This window comes from Pelodiscus sinensis, chromosome 6 (assembly GCF_049634645.1).
Source record: "Pelodiscus sinensis isolate JC-2024 chromosome 6, ASM4963464v1, whole genome shotgun sequence".
NCBI lineage: Eukaryota > Metazoa > Chordata > Testudines > Trionychidae > Pelodiscus > Pelodiscus sinensis.
Genome location: NC_134716.1, coordinates 85,698,791 through 85,718,453, shown reverse-complemented (window position 1 = coordinate 85,718,453; position 19,663 = coordinate 85,698,791). Strand labels below are relative to the sequence as shown.

General features: G+C 44.8%; 1 protein-coding gene across 2 annotated transcripts in view; it reads right to left on the bottom strand.

Moving 5' to 3' along the window:
- PDE8B (phosphodiesterase 8B) overlaps positions 1–17,388 on the bottom strand; it is a 159,836-nt gene extending 142,448 nt beyond the window's left edge. The window contains exon 1 of one of the 2 annotated variants that reach the window (XM_006119129.4): positions 17,124–17,388. Coding sequence is in view for 1 of the 2 variants with exons in the window: in XM_075932314.1 (XP_075788429.1) it covers positions 16,388–16,699 (312 nt within the window). In the remaining variant the exon portion in view is untranslated. The other variant, XM_075932314.1, reaches the window with a different exon arrangement.
- Positions 17,389–19,663: the final 2,275 nt, after the last annotated feature.

Sequence of the window (19,663 nt, the reverse complement as noted above, 5' to 3'; positions counted from 1 at the left end):
GCGTGCTTGCAGTGTGGATGCAACTCAAGTTTTGTCAGAAAAATGGCTGTTTTTCCAACAAAATTCTGTAGTCTAGACATAGCCCCAGGGTTCTGAATTCCCCTGGGCAGCAGGGCACATAAAAGTTAGGGTTGACAACAATGAGTGTTGCCTAACTCCCTTTGTGGCTCTAACCCTTGGTGCCTAGACAGGCCTTGTGATATACTTTCAAAATGCACTAAACCATAACAATTATAAATAAAGGTGCAATAGAATGAAGATGATTAACACGTATGTTCAAATGGCTTCCCACTGTATAGCAATCCCAAACAAAGTGGCTCCTAGATCAACCAAGTGAGGGGGGGGGGGAAGTCTCCTACATAATTCCCAACTGGCTGGGCTAACAACATAGGAAGGAGAATAAAAACTCTTTTTGAAACCAAGGGTTTGAGTCTACATTTGCTTACGCTAGTGTAAACATCATGTAACTGCAGTGACTTCAGTGGAGCCACTCGCTGCTTCAACCAGCCAGAGAGGAGAATGAGGCCTGAAAAGACACAGTTATAAAAAAGTAGTACTTGAACAGGAATGAATCACACTTGTGTGTGCACACTGGCTGAGAGCACAGTTTGTCCTAAGAAAGACATAAGCCTGTCATGAATGAGGTGGTGTAACCTATGCTATTTTTATTGTCCCTTGAGGGGAAAAGCCATTAATATTCTGAGAGTGCAGAGCCAAATGACTGGCTAAAATCACTTTAATTTCTAAGTATACAGAGACAAGTCCTGGCTTCTGTACATACTTTGAACTGTGCACTGGATAGATCAATGAAGGCCAGAGACAGGAAATAATGGCTCCCAACAGGCCACAAACTAGCTGTAGAACAGCTCCATAGTGGCAAGGGGAGTATAGTAGATCTGCATCCCTTCTTCCAGCCTGCCTGGCATGCACAAATACTCTACACACTTAGTCCTAGGGATCTAACACAGACATCTGAGCTGTGCAGAATAGATGGTATGCTCTTCCTGGAATCCTGTACTCTTCCATACACCCCCATGTCATGGAACCATGCTGATTCCACTGTCATCAGGATAAAAGGGCAGACGCTGCCCCTTGGTGGCCATGAACCCAAGTACATTGTTTTGGGAAGTCATAGAATGCATCAATTAATTCCATTTCATTCCATTAAAAATGGATTCTGTGTGTTTAACGAGTGAAGTAATGTAATATTTAAGAGCTCTGCACTGAGACACTATTAATGAACATAGTCATCATTAAACTGAAATGTTTTTTGGAAACAGCTGAAGTTCTGCCTTTCCTGCATTCAGAATATAAAATCCTTGGCAGTGAGGGGGGATAGGCAGATATGTATTGATGTGTTTTGAATGATTCTCAAAAATAACTCCCTATTCACAGGGATGTAAATGAAGATGGGAGTCTAAAGAAATAGTGTAACTCTAGTACACTGTGTTCTGTTGTAATTGATCATGTGGGTGAGACAAAGGTTTATAAATATTTGGATGCTAAAATCTGGATCATGCCAGATAGATAACAGTTGAACTGCAAAGAGAAAATGCTTGTAAACCAGAGGACTAATCACTCTGTCCTATATAAAAACAGTCATAGCTTTACAGGCTACTAAGACTCCAGAAGCCTGTGCAGAACATCAGCCGATTCAGGAGAAATGATATCCTGCTGTATAGCGCTCCCTTCCTCCCCCCACAAGTATATAAAAAAACCTCACTATCCAAATTTTACATGTCCAGAGTAACAGAATATTTTAAGGAGTGGTGATAGTTTATGTAAATGAGCACCTCATTTTGCAAACCCCAATAGGATTTATTTCAATGAATGGTGCTAAGAGGAGAGAGAGGTGGATCTTCAGCAGCCTATGGATTGTAAACAAAACCAAAAAAAAATTCTTTTAGCTCATTAGCTGGATAATAGATATTATGAGTGTGTCACTTCAAGCTGGGAATCACACCCCCAGCTCAGTGTAAACATCTCACTATAGTTTCATTATTAAAAAGTCATTCTCATCCCCCCACAAACACTTTTTTTCAATACACATTAAACTGTACTTCAGCTCTTCACACATTTTATTATAATGCATCTATTTTAACATCCAACAAGGTTGTTATAGGGCTTTTTAAATTACAATTCTGTTATCCTTGGCTTATTTTTTTAAGTACAGAAAATATTGCTTTTGGTCCCCATGACAACACTTCAGAAAAAGAGTTAATTCTGCTGCACTCTGAAACACTTCACATACTATTTCCTAGCAACCACAGAGGTAAAAAGACCTTTAATCTACTAGTCTCAAAAAAATATTTAGGAAAAATTACACAAATATTAAAGAGAAATCCAATAAAAGTTTAACAGGCTCCAGGAGTGTTTTGTGCTATGAGAAAACTAACAAAAAAAATTGGGCTACATTTGGTTGGCTGAAGTGAAGCTCTATAGACTCCAGTGGTCTTTGGATGTGGCTTTTTCACAATTCTTTTACATATTGTTCTTAGCATTGTTGTTGCAGACAGAAAGTCAAACCACTTAAAAAACCTTCCATATACTAATCTGTCATTAAATGGCTACTGAGATGCTTCTCCTTTCATCTCCAAATGTCAGGCAGCACAGCCAGTAACAGTTTTAAGAATAAGAATATCTATTTCTGCATTCTCAGTACATACTTTTGTGACTGATGAGACTCAAGTATCATTTGCATAGAGAGAAATAATGGTTCTTTATTATGCAGGTATACACAATTCAAACTGCAGCAGAACTGCTCAACATGGCACAATGCAAAGAGAACATGCAAAGAGACTCGCTACTCACTGCTTGCGGTGGAGCAATATTTATTATATCAGCTGAGATGCAGTGTAAATCCTGCACTCTTACCCTAATTGCTCCTCGAGTGGACACTTGAACTTCAAGGGAGGAAAATTCTAGGCTATTGGGAAGAGAAGCTTCTTCTGCCTTAACTTTACCAAAAACTAAAGCTAGTCTAAAATGCTGTAGATAGTGGCTGAAGTAAAGTATCTGTTTCAAACATAGTCCGTGGCAGCTAGTCATTAATTGTTTCATTAATTGTTCCTTTTGAATCTTTATCAGATGTCTAAATGCTGAATGGTTTCCTACAAGATGGAAGGTTGTGTAGGAGGAGCAGAATGAAAAGAGAATTCCCTCCATCATTTAGATCAGTCTGAGGCTACTAATATCATGGTTACTTTTCACACTATTCTGGTGACACTGAAGTAGGAGCAGCAGAGGAAAAGCAGACCAAAAAATACCTGTCCTGAGGGTGGCAGATGAATCTACAAATTCTGTTCCTGGGCCTGGATAGTTACTGCTATCTACTTTGTCAACAAGTTAATGTCTACAGCAACCCATGAATCTGTGACCATTCAGGCCATTTCTGGAAACACAATATGTCCTGTGAAAAGATCGGATACTAATTAAGTCTGTCTGCCAGGATGTTTTGTTCTCTTGTTAAGTGTCTGGCTTGTATTGTCTTGAAATGCAGTTTCATCCATTCCATAATAGGACTTCCAAACACACACTTTCCTGTCTAGTGTTAAGTAACTATAGATTGAATCTCTCTAGTCTGACATCCTTGGACCCTGACCGGTGCTAAACCACAGAATTTGCTGAACCATAGGTCAATATCGTCTAGCACCAATGTCAACACTTCCACTGCTTACTGGGCTCTTAGAAGACATGTAGGGATAAATTAGGGTATGTCTACACTACAGCGTTAATTTGAGTTCACTTAATTTGAAATAATTAATTCGAACTAAGCTAATTCGAAATAATGCATCTATACACAAAAACTTTCAAAATAGCGTTTTTCTATTTCAAAATAGCACGTCCACACTGAGTGGACCCTGAACTGAAGTTAAGGCTGTCTCCTTGTGTAGAAACTGTGTATACTCACCAGGAATGCTTGCATTGGCACACAGGGTTATGCACCAAGGACGCATATCCCTTTGGTGTGCAACTCACCCTCATCCAGTGCACTGTCTTCTGGGAAATTTTGGCATTGCATTTTGAGGCAAAAACAAGTCATGCAAGGTAACTGGAAGCACGGGTCAATTTTCTCCATCCCCATATACCATCCATATCCCATAATTTTCACACCTTTTGTAAGAAGTCCCACAAACCCACATGGCACTTTTTGGTGTCCACCATCTCTGACAAAAGTATGAAGCCTGCATAATGTCATGAGCACTTATGTCATGATCACGGCAAATACAGCACAAACTATCCTCCAGTATTTCCATAAGTGCAGGAAAAATCACAACAGCAGGGGATATGACAGTTTTACAGAAGACAGATTGCCATGGGTCACAGTGAAAACCAATTCAAGGTTGTCGGGGCATTCATAGAGCAGTTGCAAATAGAGGAGTGCTGCTTCTGAGCCTGAGAAATAAGCAATGGCTGGTGGGATTCCATGGTAATGCAGGTTTGAGAGGACAAGCTGTGGCTACAGAACTTTTGGATGGGAAAGGCCACATCCTTGCATCTGTGCGCCAAGCTCACCCCAGCTCTCCAGCACAAGACACCAGAATGAGAGCTGCACTGACAGCTGAGAAGCAAATGATGTTTGCACTGTGGAAGCTTGGAATGCTGGATTGCTCACCTGTCAGTAAAAATCGTTTTGGAAATCCAGAGTAGAAGCCATTATCATGTAAGTTGTGCAGGACCATTTATAATCTCCTGCTGTGCAGATCTGTGATAACACACGATGTAGTGGACGGATTTGAAGCATTGGTTCCGAAGTGCAGATGGAAAGCGTGTGCCTGTTTTGCCATCAGCCCACCTTGCCAGAGATTGCATCAATAGAAAGGACAACTTCTCAATGTTGGTCACAGACGGTCTATGACACTTGCATCTTTTAAGAATACAGGACTACCTGTATTCAGAAAGTTGCAAGCAGGGACTTTCTTTTCTAGCCAACCGATTACAACTGACAATGCTGAAATACCAACAGTGATGCTACGGGAAGCAGTCTGCCTCTAGATAACCTGGCTAATGTAGGCATGCACCAGCCACCTTGACAGCACCAAGGAAAGATTCAACTAATGTCTCAGCAGATGAAACAATAGCTGAATGTACTTTTGGTAGATTCAAGAGATTCACTAGACTTGATCTCAGTGAGAAAAATATCCCAAAGGTTACAGTTGTGTGTTGTGTCCTGCTTATCTGTGAGCCAAATGGGGAAAAGTTGTTACTGTGGTGTACATAGAACACCTGTCTGCTGACACACGGGTTAGTAGAAGAGCTCAACAAGGAGGATGTGGTAGAGAGAGATCTTGAAAGAGGACTTTAACAGTCAGCCACAGTAATATGGTATGGCAGACTATGTTCTACCTAGCACTGAAGATATGAGTGCTGCTAGGAACTGTGAGGTGCCTAGTATTCATTTATGAACATAACATCTGTTAATGCACCTATTAATTTTGCTGTGCTTGCTGTACATTCATAATTATTAAGCTGTGTTTGTTGTTGATTCTGAGTTCTGTCACCCTGAACAATTGCAAGTCATGGGTGTTTTCATTAGTGTTAGACTTTCTGCAGCATAAGTTGTAAAGTAATAAAGAGGAATTATTTTCCAAAAAATAGATTTTCTTTGCATATCACAGCCAGTGCAAAAAAACAATGTGCAATTAAAAAGCAAATGCAATTAAGATGTTTATAATAAATCAATGGAACAGACTAACAAGGTGAAAGAACACACATTTCCACTTCAGTTAACTCTGGCCTCTCACAGGGCAGTGTGTGTGAATCTGTGGTTGTCCCAAATGTCTCCTAGGACAGAGTTGAAGGGTTAAGGATGCAGCCCCCCCACGTCACATGGAAAATTGGTGAGCATAGAGAAATACTAAAATCGAGTTCTCTATTGACTGCAAAAGGAGGCGAGCCTGTGATTGTTGAACCTGTATGTCAACAAGACTCTGCAGCTGTCCTTGTTTGCTTCCAAAGAAGCCCCATTATGTCCTGATGCTTTTCCCTATCTGACTCTTTAGCTCTTCTCCACCCTTTCTGAAATTAGGAATGTACAATTCCATTTAATCAATTAACCAGTTAAATGTTATGTTAACCGCTTAAACCCGGGTGTGCAGCATAGCTGGGCTGAAGTGCCCCCACCACCACCACAACAGCCAGGCTGGAGTGCCCAGGACCATGGTATGCTGCTCCAGCCAGGCTAGGCTCGCCACAAGTGGGGGCTGCTCTGGCTGGGCTGGAGCATGGATGCCTGTGGTGCACTAGGGCAGGCCTGCTGCAGGCAGGGGCTGCTCCTGCTGGACTGGAGAGCCCCCCACCCATGATGGGCCCCTGCTACAGCCCCTGCCAGTTAACCATAACTGGTAAGCCTCAGCCAGTAAGGTAATGCTTACCAGTTAACCATTTACACCGCTAACTGAAATATTCATCCTCTAGGCCTTCTGTTCACTGTCCAATGCAACCTTGGCTTGAAGGATCTCAAAGAACATCCTCCTGAGTCCTCTTCTTTTTCTTCCTTATCTGGATAAGATAGTCAGTATGTATAGAGGGGGAACCCTTCCCTGGTACAATAGCAGCAGCTACAGATAAAACACACCCAAGAATCATTGTATGTGTAGTTAGAACAAAAAGTGACAGTTTCAGAACTCCCTTAAGATTTAAGACAAGACATAGTTATTGACATTTCAGCTTTTGGAAAACCTGTGCACAGCCCTCTCCCTTCCCCCAGCTCCTGCTATGGTGACAATGGCCAGCAGGGTCACGTATTGGAATGACGAGGGAATTGCTGGGTTCCATGAAACAGTAACATTTCAACGCCTACTTCCATGTGGATCAGTGCAGGACAATAGCTCTGAGCACAGGCACTATTTTCCACAGGCAGCGGTGATTTTAGCTGATACTCTTGCTCCAAGGGGGCAAAAGGCACAGAGCATAGTTACCCCCAAAGCCAATGGGCTCATTGGCACTTATTTACTGAAATGGTGTCCGCCAAAGAAACTGTAGGATGGTGTGGGAAGGAGTTTTACTGCAGAGGAAGAAACAAGGCTATTAGCGCCAGAAATCTTTGGGAGAAGACTGCAGCGTATCTCCATGAAAAGAGGAGAGGGGTGGCTTCCAGTCTCCATGACCCCTGAACTAGGGCTGTAAAATCCCATTTAATCAGTTAACTGCTTAAACGTTAGGTTAACCCAACATTTACCCAGTTAAAAGCTAAGTGGGATCCAGGGCGGGAGAGCACTTCAGCACTGCTGGAGCAGCCACCAGCCCACAGGGCTCCTACTCCCAGCCTTGTAGGGCTGGCTGCCAGCTGGCAGGCCCGGTGGGACTGGAGCAGCCCTCTGCCTGCAGCCTGTCTGCTCCCAGAGAACCAGTTAACCATTACCTAATAAGGATCAGCTGGTAAGGGTGATGCTTACCAGGTAACCAATTAACCGGTTACCTGCTTTCCTCTTCCGAAAGAGGAAATGTGAATGAGGGGAAAGGAAATGCAAATGAATTGCTTATTAGCATGTTTGTGCGCTTCATTTGCATATCCTCTTCCGATCCTCTTTTGGAAGAGGTTTTTTTAAAAAAAAAAAAAAAAAAAAAAGCAGTCTAGACGCAGTTCTTTGGGGGAAAAAAAACCTTTTTCGAAAGAACCCTGTAAACTTCATTTTTTGAGGAAGAAAGGTTCTTTTGAAAAAATTTTTTTTTTAAAGAACCATGTCTAGAGTGCTTTTTTTTTTAAAGGATCAGAAGAAGATATGCAAATGAAGCACATGAACATGCTAATCTGCTTCATTTGCATTTCCTTTTTCCTCATTTGCATTTCTTCTTTCGGAAGAGGAAAGCAGTCTAGACACAGCCTTAGGGTTGACATAAGGCTCATGGTATCTACACTCGCACTGCATCGACCACAGAATGTTGACCATGATTGAATGCTGTTCAGAGAGGTGGAGTTACTTCATTGCTGCTTGCATTGCCAGGAGACATAGTTGAGTGTACAACATAAGCAATATATGTCAGCCTAATTTTGTCATGTGCACCAGTCCTACATGAGAACATAAGAACAGCCATACATGGTCAGATCAAAGATCCATCTAGCCCAGTATCCTGTCAGCCGACAGTGACCAAAGCCAGATGCCCCAGAGGGAGTGAACAGAACAGGAAATAATCAAGTGATCCCTCTCATGTTATCCATATCTAGCCCCTAACAGAGGCTAAGGACACTATTCTTACCCATCCTGGCTAATAGCCATTGATGGACCTAACCTCTATGAATTTATCTAGTTCATTTTGAAAACTTTTAAAGTCCTGATCTTCACAACATCCTCTGGCAAGGAGTTCCACAGGTTGAATGTGCGTGACCTGAATAAATACTTCCTTTTGTTTGCTTTAAACCTGCTATCTATTAATTTCATTTAGTGACCCCTAGTTATGTTATGAGAACAAGTAAACAACTTTTCCTTACTCACTTTTTCCATACCTGTCATGATTTTATAGACTTCTATCATATCCCCCCTTAGTCTCCTCTTTTCTAAGCTGTAAAGTCCTAGTCTTTTGACTCTCTCTTCATATAGCACCCATTCCAAATTCCTAATCATTTTGTTGCCCTTTTCTGAACTTTTTCCAGTGCCAATATATCTTTTTTGAGAGGAGGCAACCACATATGCATGCAGTATTCAAGATGTGGGTGTACTATGGATTTATATAGAGGCAATAAGATGTTCTCTGTGTTATTCTCTATCCCTTTTTAAATTATTCCTAACATTCATCTGAAGAAGTGGGTTGTGCCCACTAAAGCTTATAATACCAGTTAGATTATTTTGTTAGTCCCTAAGGTGCTGCAGAACTATTTATTTAAGGTTTTTTTTCAGTTACAGACTAACACAGCTACCCCTCAGACATCCTAAAACTCTGTTTGCTTTTTTGACTGCCGCTGCATATTGAGTGGATGTTTTCAGAGAACTATCCACAATGACTCCAAGATCTCTTTCTTGAGTGGTTATAGCTAAATTAATCCCCATCAAATGGTATGTACAGTTGGCATTATTTTTCCAATGTGCATTACTTTGCATTTATCAACAATGAAATTCATTTGCCATTTTGTTGCACAATCACCTAGTTTTGAGAGATCCCTTTGAAGCTCTTCACAGTCTGTTTTGGTCTTAACTATCTTGAGCAGTTTAATATCATCTGCTAATTTTGCCACCTCCTTGTTTACCCCTTTCTCCAGATCATTTATAAACAGGTTAAATAGTACTGGTCCAAAGATGGACCCTTGGGGGACCCCACTAGTTACTTCTCCCCATTCTGAGAACTGACCATTTATTCCTACCCTGTGTTTCCTGTCTTTTAACAAGTTATCAATCCACGAGAGGACGTTCCCTCTTATCCCATGACAACTAACTTTACTTAAGAGCCTTTGGCGAGGGACCTTGTCAAAGGCTTTCTGGAAATCTAAGTACACTATATCCACCAGAGCCCCCTTGTCCACATACTTATTGATGCCCCCAAAGAACTCTAGCAGATTAGTAAGGCATGATTTCCCTTTAGTGACATTTTCTCATTGCACCTATGGCCATGTTCACTGGCAGCAATTCCAGGCCCCAGGGCAGAACAGCCAATGTACCACCATGCACATACAAGCCATCCCCACGCAGAGATGGTCTGCCAGACATTTGGGAAGTGCTGCACCTGCACTGGCTGGTGCCCAGTGAGCTGCTGGCTGTGCTGCTGCTGCCCAGCGAGCTTTTCCTGCACAGCCTGGGCTTCCACATGCCCGTCTGGTAGGGTGGCCAACTGTCTATCTCACAAACCTAAAGAACCTTGCCCTCCACCATGCCCCTTCCATGAGGCTCCGACCACTGCTCACTCCATTCCCCCTCTCTCCATCATTTGTGTGATGTAGTGCCAGTACATTGCTAGTTGCTATGCTTGGGCTGTGGATGACCCCTACTGGCCTCTGTCTGTAAGCATGGGGCCCCCATGACAGTGATCGAACCGGTCCTACCAGTTAAGGGAAGGGATGGAACAGAGGAAGTGAGTGTTGGGGGAAGGGTCAGTTTTTGGCTGGAACCACGAAGGAGACAGACTAAGGAGGGGGCTGGGAGTCTAGGGGCCCAGGCACCCCATCTCAAGGGGTCTGAGGCATCCTGGCCCTGACTCCTGTAGCCACATACGTCTATGCTGTGCTGTACCCTGGAGAAGCAATAAACCCTCTCTATTCTACTGGCTGGCGGAGCCTGTTTTTGCTGCTATGGGGCTGCAGGATCGGGGGGAAACCCTGCACAATTGCTCTATCCACCCTCAATCACTTTCACCAGGCTGGGAGAGGGGGTTGGGTTTTAGGAGGGGGGAAGGCATGCAGGCTCTAGGATGGAGTTTGGGCATGGGCTCAGGACAGGATGTGGGAGGCTCCTGAAAGTGACCATCACACCCCTCATGCAGTGACTCCAAGACAGAGAGGGAAAGGGAGGGGGTCTCCACACACTGCTCCCTGCAGGCACCACCTCCACAGCTCTCACTGGTTGCAGTTCCTGGCTAATGGGAGCTATGGAATGAGCGCTCAGGGCAAGGGCAACACAGAGCCCATCTCCCCAGGATGTGGAAAGATGGGAGTAGCATGGAGCAAGGGTGAGGTTAGCTTCATTGCACTGCTTACCACAAAGGGCCAGGGACTCTTGTGCCCTTCTATATCCCTCGGGCCCCTGGGCAATTTCCAACTTTGCCCCCACCTGTTGACCAGCCTGGTAATGGCCCACCAGAATGAACACAGGACTAGGAGTCAGGAGCTCTGCATTCTAGTCTCAACTGTGGTACACACTCAGTGTGACAATGGGTAAGTCAGTTAAACTCTGCCTCAGTTAACCTATCTTTAACATGCTCACCCACCTTTTGTTAAGCATTTGAAATCTACAGAGAAAAATCAGCAGAATGTAAGTTTTATTATTGCTCGTGTGACCAAGATGAGAGAGTCAACATTTCAGGGCCAGTTCTAACGAACTTGAATGCTTAAGGCCAATGAAGACGAGAATATTTTGTTAAAAATAAGTGGGAAAATGTATTTTTGTAATCACTTGTCTCACTCATAATGAGCTACAGATTACTTGGATCTGAAATCAAGTTTATGTTGTAAGACATTTTAAATAATAACAATCACTCTTTGTTACCTTTTGTTTGAATTATTTTGGGCTGAAAACATACTGTCCATAACCTCTTTCAATGCCAGTTGTATACTGCAATGATGCAATTACATTGATCAACCTGAAAGTGTTTTATAAACAAACTTCTATGCAAACAATTCATCACTGAAGTGCAGCCTTGTCATGTAAACAATGTATTAACCAGGAGCTGCACTACACAAGAGTTTAGGACTAAAGTAAAGGCAGCGGAAACAGCAATGGAAATGAATGTACAACCTCAGAATACTATACAGAGTTGCCCAAACTAGAATTAGATGAAAACATTAAGATTAACATGACTGCTAATGCTATATATGAATGACTATTTTCTTTCCCTAAAGATAACAACCCAGACCACAATGGAGATGTTGCATTCCAATAATATATTGAACCAAGAATTATAATAGTTAAAACAATGGGAAGCTGAATGTAAACAAACTCTTTAACTAGTTTTACCTGCATCTACCACCACAGAACTGCAGTACCATGTAAATAGGGTATGTCTACACTGCAGCGTTATTTCGAAATAGTTAGTTCGAAATAAGTTATTTCAAATTAACAGGTCTACACACAAAATGCATTTCGAAATAGCGCGTCCACACTGAGTGGACACTGAATCACATTTAAGGCCAGCTGGAACCAGGTCCGGCAGGGCATCAGGTCAGGAGTTATTTTGTGTGGCTGCTGCCTGAGGTTATCTGAGACCTGTGCTTAAAGGGACCCCCCTGGACAGCCGGTTCTCAGGTTTCCCTGCTTGCTTGCCTACCTCAATGAGGGACAGCAAAGCATTTTGTCTCTGTATGCTCTGGTTGCCCTCACTCGGGACACCACAGCACTCTGCAACAGGGAGCCAGAGCTGCCCTTGGGCACTCTGGTGCTTCTCTTGGATTCATTGCTGTGAGCCTGGCTGCACGTTCTGCAGGCTGCCATCCAGGAGGTCCATCAGGGGGCTGTCAGTATCCAAGAGGCCCTGCGGGAGAGCTTCCACCCTGAAGGGCACTAAGAGCCTCCCTGGTGTGCCCCACTGGGGGCTTGTGCCTCATTCCTCCCTCACGTCCTTCCACTTACCCCTCCCTAATCCCCCTTCCTGATGTCAAATAAAATTCACGTATTTTCATGAACACAAACTCTCTTTATTTCACAAAATGGGGGAGGAGGATAAAACTCTGCTGAGACTGGGTAAAGGAGGTGGAAGAGAGGAGAAGAGAGGGTGGGAGAGGGGAGGGGGAAACCTGGGAGGAGAGAGCTGGAAGGGGGAAGCAAGGGGGAAAAGGGGGAGGGGAAGCTCAGGGTTGGGGGTCTCTCCGGACCAACTTGATTTTCATGCAAACCTGCTCCTGGGTTCGCACGTGGCCTTTGGTGGCCAGGCTGGCAGCTATCCTGCCAGAGATGGCCATGTCCCTCCATCTAGTGTGGAGATCATGGACGCTGGGGGCATCCTGCCCCAAACCTGAATAAGGTCCATGATCTCCACCCTGGACCAGGAAGGTGCCCGCTTTCTTCAGGCCCTGGCAGGCTCCTGGGAGCTGACAGACTGCTCCTGGGGAGCGGTGGAGGGCTGGCTGCCAGTGGCTTGCTGGCTCATGGGTCAGGAGCAGTGACTGCTGGCTCTGGGCTGGCAGGCTTGGAGCTGGCACAGGCACTGTGGCCAGAGTCAACCCCTTTAAGGGCTCCGGGGAGCAGGGGAGGGAGAGGAGTGTTCTCGGTTGAGGCTGGAGTGGCCACCAGGGCACCCTGGGAAAGCTGGAGGCCCCCTATTTTGATGTAAGTGTCCACACAGCACTTATTTCAAAATAGCTATTTCGAATTTGGCGTTATTCCTCGTGGAATGAGGTTTACCAAATTCGAAATAAGTGCTCCACTATTTCGAATTAATTTTAAAAATAGCGGTTTAGCTGTGTAGACACTAGTAAAGTTAGTTCGAAATAACGGCTATTATTTCGAAATAACTTTGCTGCGTAGACATACCCTTATATACTACAAATGTAGGCATATTCCACTGGCATACTTTTATAAAGCACACTGACAAAAGTTAATGGGAAATTTAAATTTGACACAAAATTTAAATGCTGTAAAAACAAATCTAAAACAGCAACACAAATCTAAAAACAGAAATAGTCCCACTTTTAAAAAATATCAGTGAAAACATTTTTTAAGTATTAGGGTACATCTACACTACAAAACTATTTCAAAATAACTAGTGCTGTTCCAAAATAACTTAGTCTGCATCCACACAGCAGACAGTTATTTCAAAATAATGTCGAAATACTGTCAAGCTGGAGGACTTCTTACTCCGACTCCTGTAACCCTCATTGTACAAGTAGTAAGGAAAGTTAGAGGAAGAATGCTCTATTTAGAAATAAGTGCTGTGTAAATGCTCCCAATTTCGAAATAAGCTACACAATTGACTCACCCTTAGAGTGTGTCTACACTGCAGGGCTTAACTAGAAATAAGCTACACAAATTGAGCAACATCAATTGCATCGCTTATTTCAAAATTGGGATTATCTACACAAAGAGAGCACTCTTCCTTGGACTTCCCTTACTACTCCTACAATGAGGGTTATAGGATTCTGAATAAGAATTCCTCCAGCTAGACAGTATTTTGACACTATTTTGAAATAACTATGGGTATGACTACACTACCCCGCTAGTTCGAACTAGCGGGGGTAATGTAGTCATCTGCACTTGCAAATGAAGCCCAGGATTTGAATTTCCCGGGCTTCATTTGCATGAAGCCAGCCGACGCCATTTTTAAATGCCAGCTCGTTCGGACTCCGTGCCGCGCGGCTACACGCGGCACGAACTAGCTAGTTCGGATTAGGCTTCTAATCCGAACTAGCTGTACGCCTCGTGGAATGAGGTGTACAGCTAGTTCGGATTAGAAGCCTAATCCGAACTAGCTACGCCGTGCCGCGTGTAGCCGCACGGCACAGAGTCCGAACTAGCCGGCATTTAAAAATGGCGCCGGCCGGCTTCATGCAAATGAAGCCCGGGAAATTCAAATCCCGGGCTTCATTTGCAAGTGCGGATGACTACATTACCCCCGCTAGTTCGAACTAGCGGGGTAGTGTAGACATACCCTACCTGCTGTGTAGACATGGACTAAGTTATTTTGGAATAGCATTAGTTATTTCAAAATAGTGTTCCAGTGCAAACATACTCAAAATGAACATTAATCTGCAGGGTCTAAATCTAAAACATCACAGAACCAACAACTTAAAAGTCAAAACTGACTTCATTGTTCATACTGAAAGAAATGTAAAAAACAAGCAGAACAAAACTTATGAAAATTAAATTGTATTTTCAAAATGCATATTTTAATAGTCAAAGGTGTTAATTGCAACACAAGTAAAGGAATGTACACATGTATAACATACAACTTTTTAAAATCATTATTGTCTCTTTAAAGGACACTAATTTGAAACCAAGGTACTTCTTTGAGAGGGTGCGTCTACACTGCACCATTATTTCGAGATAACTAGCATTATTTTTAAATAACATTGCAAGTGTCTACACAGCCATTCCATTATTTCAAAATTATTTCGAAATAATGGATGGCTTATTCCAAAATCTATAAACCTCATACTACAAGGAATAATGCCTATTCCAAAATAGCTATTTCAAAATAAGACATGTAGGCACTCCACTGCTGCTATTTCAAAATAGCCCCTCACCAGGGCCATTCTAAGTTATTCCTCCCTAGTACCTCCTGGGGCTCTAAATCGAGATAGCGCATCCATATTAGGGAAGCCTGCCTTAGATTAATTTTGAGGCTTCCCTGTACTGTAGACGTGCTATTTCAAAATAAGTTATTTCAGAATAAATATTCCAGAACAGCTTATTTCGAAATAAGCATGCAGTGTAGACATACCCAGAGAGAGTTAAGAGCAGTATGGAGAATTGTACCTCTCAAGTTTTGTAGGTTTTACAATCACCTTTTCTAATAGTTTAAAATGTTTCTCTCACATGTTGCTCTGTGCAAGACCCATACAAACAACAGGGGAAACTAATTGGCCATTGCCCCAGTCCTGCTACCATTGAAGAAAACAACACACATCCCTTCATTTTAAAGATTCAGGATCAGATCCTCTATGAAACTAAGTATACAAAGAATCCCCATTTCAGAAGTGTACACTGAAAGCAAATATACATAGGAAATTATTTTCCTGTAATATCTTTCACTTATATGAATCTTATGTTTTCAAATGAAAAAAATTCAGACAAAAGGGTGATTTTTATGTTGGAGTCCTTTTAATTTCTAAGTTACAATGTACTGTACTGTCACATCATTAGGGCATGAAAGGTAATCAAATTTAAACTATCAGGACTGTCTCCAGTCTCCAATAACAACCTTTTAGAGTGTGATGACACATGAACTAGTAATTCCTAGAACCCCTCCATACTATGAACAGAAAATGTCAGGCCACTTTAATTTTAGTCCTAAAAACCATACAAAACACAAAGTGAATGGTTCCTATAGACTAAAGCTATCTGTTGAAGCACTTCAGCAACTACTATTGCTACTAGCCATGCTGCAGCCATGTCTATTATTTGCGCATTCACGTCTATGGGGCTATTTGTTTGGAGTGCTGTGCGTAAGTGCTAGAAGGAAGGGTGCTACCACACCCCCTGGCTTGGCGTGGTTTCCACCACTGGTTCAATGTCTCTCAGCAGCCCCACTATCCAAATTGTTCCAGCCCCCCATGGAGAGTTCAAAGTGAGAATTAGTCCTAGTAACATAATTCAGCGGTGGACTGGGGGCCGGAGAAACACGCTTTTAGGCGGAGCCTCTCCGCTGTGACTGTGCCTGGGAACCAGAAGAGCCAGGCGTTAGGAGACCTGCCCCTGCCCGACACACCCACACGCATCGAGCAGCTCTGGGACTGAGCGCGAGCTCACAGACACGCATCCCGCGGCCACCTACTGCCCGCACGCCCGGCCCAGGCGCAGAGAGCCCCGGGCTCCCCGGATCCGGCCAGTGTCTCTGCCGGACGCTGCGCCCGGTGGGTTGTAGGGAGCGGGAGGCTCCGCTGCCGGAGCGAGGCCGAGGGCTCCAAGACAGCGGCTCCCCGCGGCTGCACCCTTCTAGGCGCGTCTGTCCGCTGCCCCGGAGCCCCCCGCCTCAGCCTGCGCCCCGCTCCGGGGCCAGGGGAGGAGGGGCCACAGTCCTCCAGCCCCCGCCCAGGGAGCCGCCGCCCCAGGCACCGTGTCCCGCAGCCCCGGCCCGCCCCCGCCTTTACCTTGACACTGCTGTGGCTGGTCTGGGTCTCCGCCTCGGCGCTGCAGCAGCGGCGCGCCCCAGCCCGGCTAGCGGCCGCGGGCTCCCGGCGCTCCTGGCGGCGCGGGCCGGGGCAGGGCGGCGGCTGGCGGCTCTGGTAGGCGAGCACCGAGGGGATGGAGTCGGCCGCGTCGGTCTTGACGAAGAGGCTGTGCGGGGGGGCGGCGGGGCCCTGCGAGAGCGCGGCGGTCTGGTGCGGGGAGGTGGACTCGTCCGAGTCCCGGCAGTAGATCACGCCGCTCTGCGAGACGTGGATGCTGGGCGCGCAGCCCATCCCGGCCCCGCTCCAGCCGCGCCGCAGCCGCTCGCCCCCCGGGCGGCTAGGGGGCCGCCGCCGGCCCTGTGCAGCTGTGCCTCGGGCGCCGCTCGCTGCCTGTGGCGCTCGCCGGGCCGCTCCCTCCCATTTATCTGCGCGCTCGCCCGCCGCTGCTGCCCCGGCCCCCTCCTGCGAGCCCTCTTCTCCGCACAGCCCCGGAGGAGCGAGGCTGCATCTCCCCCGCCCGGCTCCTCGCCGCTACCGGGCGCTCGCCAGTCTCCGCGCTGCGAGCCGGGGCCGGAGGTGCCTGTCTAGCCCCGCGGCACCGCGCTCCCGCAGCCTCGTTAATCTAAACTGTCCTCAGGCCCATGTCTCCCAATTCCCTGCCCTTCCCGCCTTCCGCTCCCCACCAGCCCCGTTTCTGCAGCCCGGGTCCGGCTACCTCTTCCGCGGCAGACTAGTGCCCGGTGCCCCGCACTACGGAGCCCCCGGCTTTGCGGCGTCTCTGGCTCAGCTCTCGGGTGCTCTTTGATTTTAGTTTCCCTAGCAAGCCCCCTCCCGCCCACCAGCGTCCCCTGGATTCTCCTCCTAGCTCTTTCTCTGCAGCTGTGACAGCCGCCCCTAGGCTCTGCTCCCCTTCCTGCACTACCGTGAGGACTTTAATGAGCTCAGTGCTTCTCCCCAACTCCCGCTTCCTACTGCAGCCCAGCCACTGCATCCTGGTGATGATGCAAAACAAGAAGGCGTTGTCTCCTTAGCAGATCTCCCTCCCCACTTTTTGTATTCTCTCATTTCCCACCTCTGCTATTGCTACACCTGCTCCTACTAATGTCCTTGGCAGGATTCCTGGGCTGGGACTGTCCTCAGAGCTTCTACAGTAAAGATACCAGGGAGTAACATCTCTCTGTCCCTCTTTAGCATCATCTTATTAACACTGTATGGTTTAGCGGGATTAGGTTTAGGCAGGCAAAAAGCTTGTCAATCAAGACAGAGCGATTTGTTTCCTAGGAAGTATATAAACCTTTTCACCCCTTTGTAGCTTTCATTAACGATGTGTTCTAAAATGGACCAAGGGAAAAGTCCCAGTTCTGTGAAAGAATAGGCCTTTATAGTACTGGTCAGAATATTCATAATAAACTTGTTTCTGGTTTGCATGATTCAAAATGGACCCATCTCATTACAATATTAATCAAAATAATTTTATAAGCAAAAATTCTATAATTATTTCATTAATATTTTAGTACACATTTCAATCATAAAAGGCACATACATGAATAATGTAGAAAAACTCAACAGGTTTTTGTTTTTTTAAGTTCTTTTTTAAAATGAATACTATTTTAAAAAATAATACTGAATTTCAAACATTTTTAATGAACTTTGGTATCGTGACCTACTTGCCTGCTCCTCCTCCATCCGTGCATAATAACTACATTAAGGCCCTAATTCTGTGAAGGACTTACAGAAATATTTAACCTTACATACTGTGAATAATTTCATTAACCTCAAGTAATGTAAGTGACCTGTGTAAATTCTAGTAGGACTGAGATTTAAATCATTGTCATTTATTTTCAATGACAAGTTTTAAATCCCATATGATATATGTGTCACCCAAGTGATTTGCTTAATGGCTAATAAAGCTTTCATCTGCCACTTGTCACAAACTGACAGACTTCTCAAGACCTTTTCATTCATAAGTAAGGTCAGAAGGGTCAAATGTGATAATCTAGTCTGACCTCCCAATATAACAGGAGCCATAAAGCTTCCCCAAAATAATTCCTGTTTGAACTAGAAATTTTTTTTTGAAAAATTATATCTACTCTTGATTTTAAAATTGCCGGTGATGGAGAATGCACCATAACCCTTGGTAAATTGTTCCAGTGGTTTTATCCTCACTGGTAAAAATTTACACCTCATTTCCAGTCTGAATTTGTGTAGCTCCAACTTCTCATCATGGGGGCAGGAGGGTAAGGGTTAGGAAAGGCTTGGCAAGGCTTAGCCTCCCCAGAAAAGGCTGGCCATGTAGGAGAACAAATGCTGCCAATGTAGCACAGGTCACTTTCCTTTGAAGGTGCAACAGCCCACCGACTGGTGAGTACCAGAAGCAAAACTTCCTAGAAGAGGGGAGGGCACCGGTGCCCAAGCCATGGCCCCACCTGCCCTCTGCCCCAAGACTCCACTCCCACTTGGTCTCTTCACTTGAGGCCCCACTCTTTCTCTGCCTCTTCCTTCAATGCCTCAACCTACCTCTGAGGAGCAGACAGATAAGGGGACTAGGGGAGAAACAGAGGAGCAGGCAGAGGAAGGTGGTGGTCAATGGATGAGGCGTCTTGATAGAGCTTCCAGGGACACGGGCAGACAGTGATTGCAGTTCCCCACTTCTAGGGAGCTTCTGGTACTTATTTGTAATCCTTCCCAAATGGAAGACTCATTGGATTTTGTTATTTCTTTGTCTGCTAGATTGAAGAGATGATTATCAAATTTCTGCCCTTATGTAAGTACTTACAGATTGTGATCAAATCACCTCTTAACCTACTGTTTGTTAAGGTACATGGATTGTGTTCTTGGAGTCGCTCATGGTAAGACACACTTTCCAATCCTTTAAGCCTCTGGTGTACAACCAATTCTGAAGCAAACTAGCCACACTCAACTGGCCAAATAACCACATTGTTCAAGCCAGCTAGCCACACTCAACCAGCCAAATAGCCACATGTGGCTAGTGGCTAGCGTGTTGGGCACCACAGCGAAGGATTCCAGTGACTCATCTCTTAGCTCTCTCCAATATATCAATATTCTTTTGAATATTGGACACAGTATTCCAGCACTCGTGCAGTAGTACCAAATACAGAGGTGACATAATCTCTTCTTTCCTACTGGAGAGTCCTCTGTTTAGTTCTCCTTAGGATGACAGCTAAAGTTTGATCATACTGTTTCCTCAAATCTGATGTTTTTCAAGCGTTATAATAATTTTAGAAACAAGGAAAT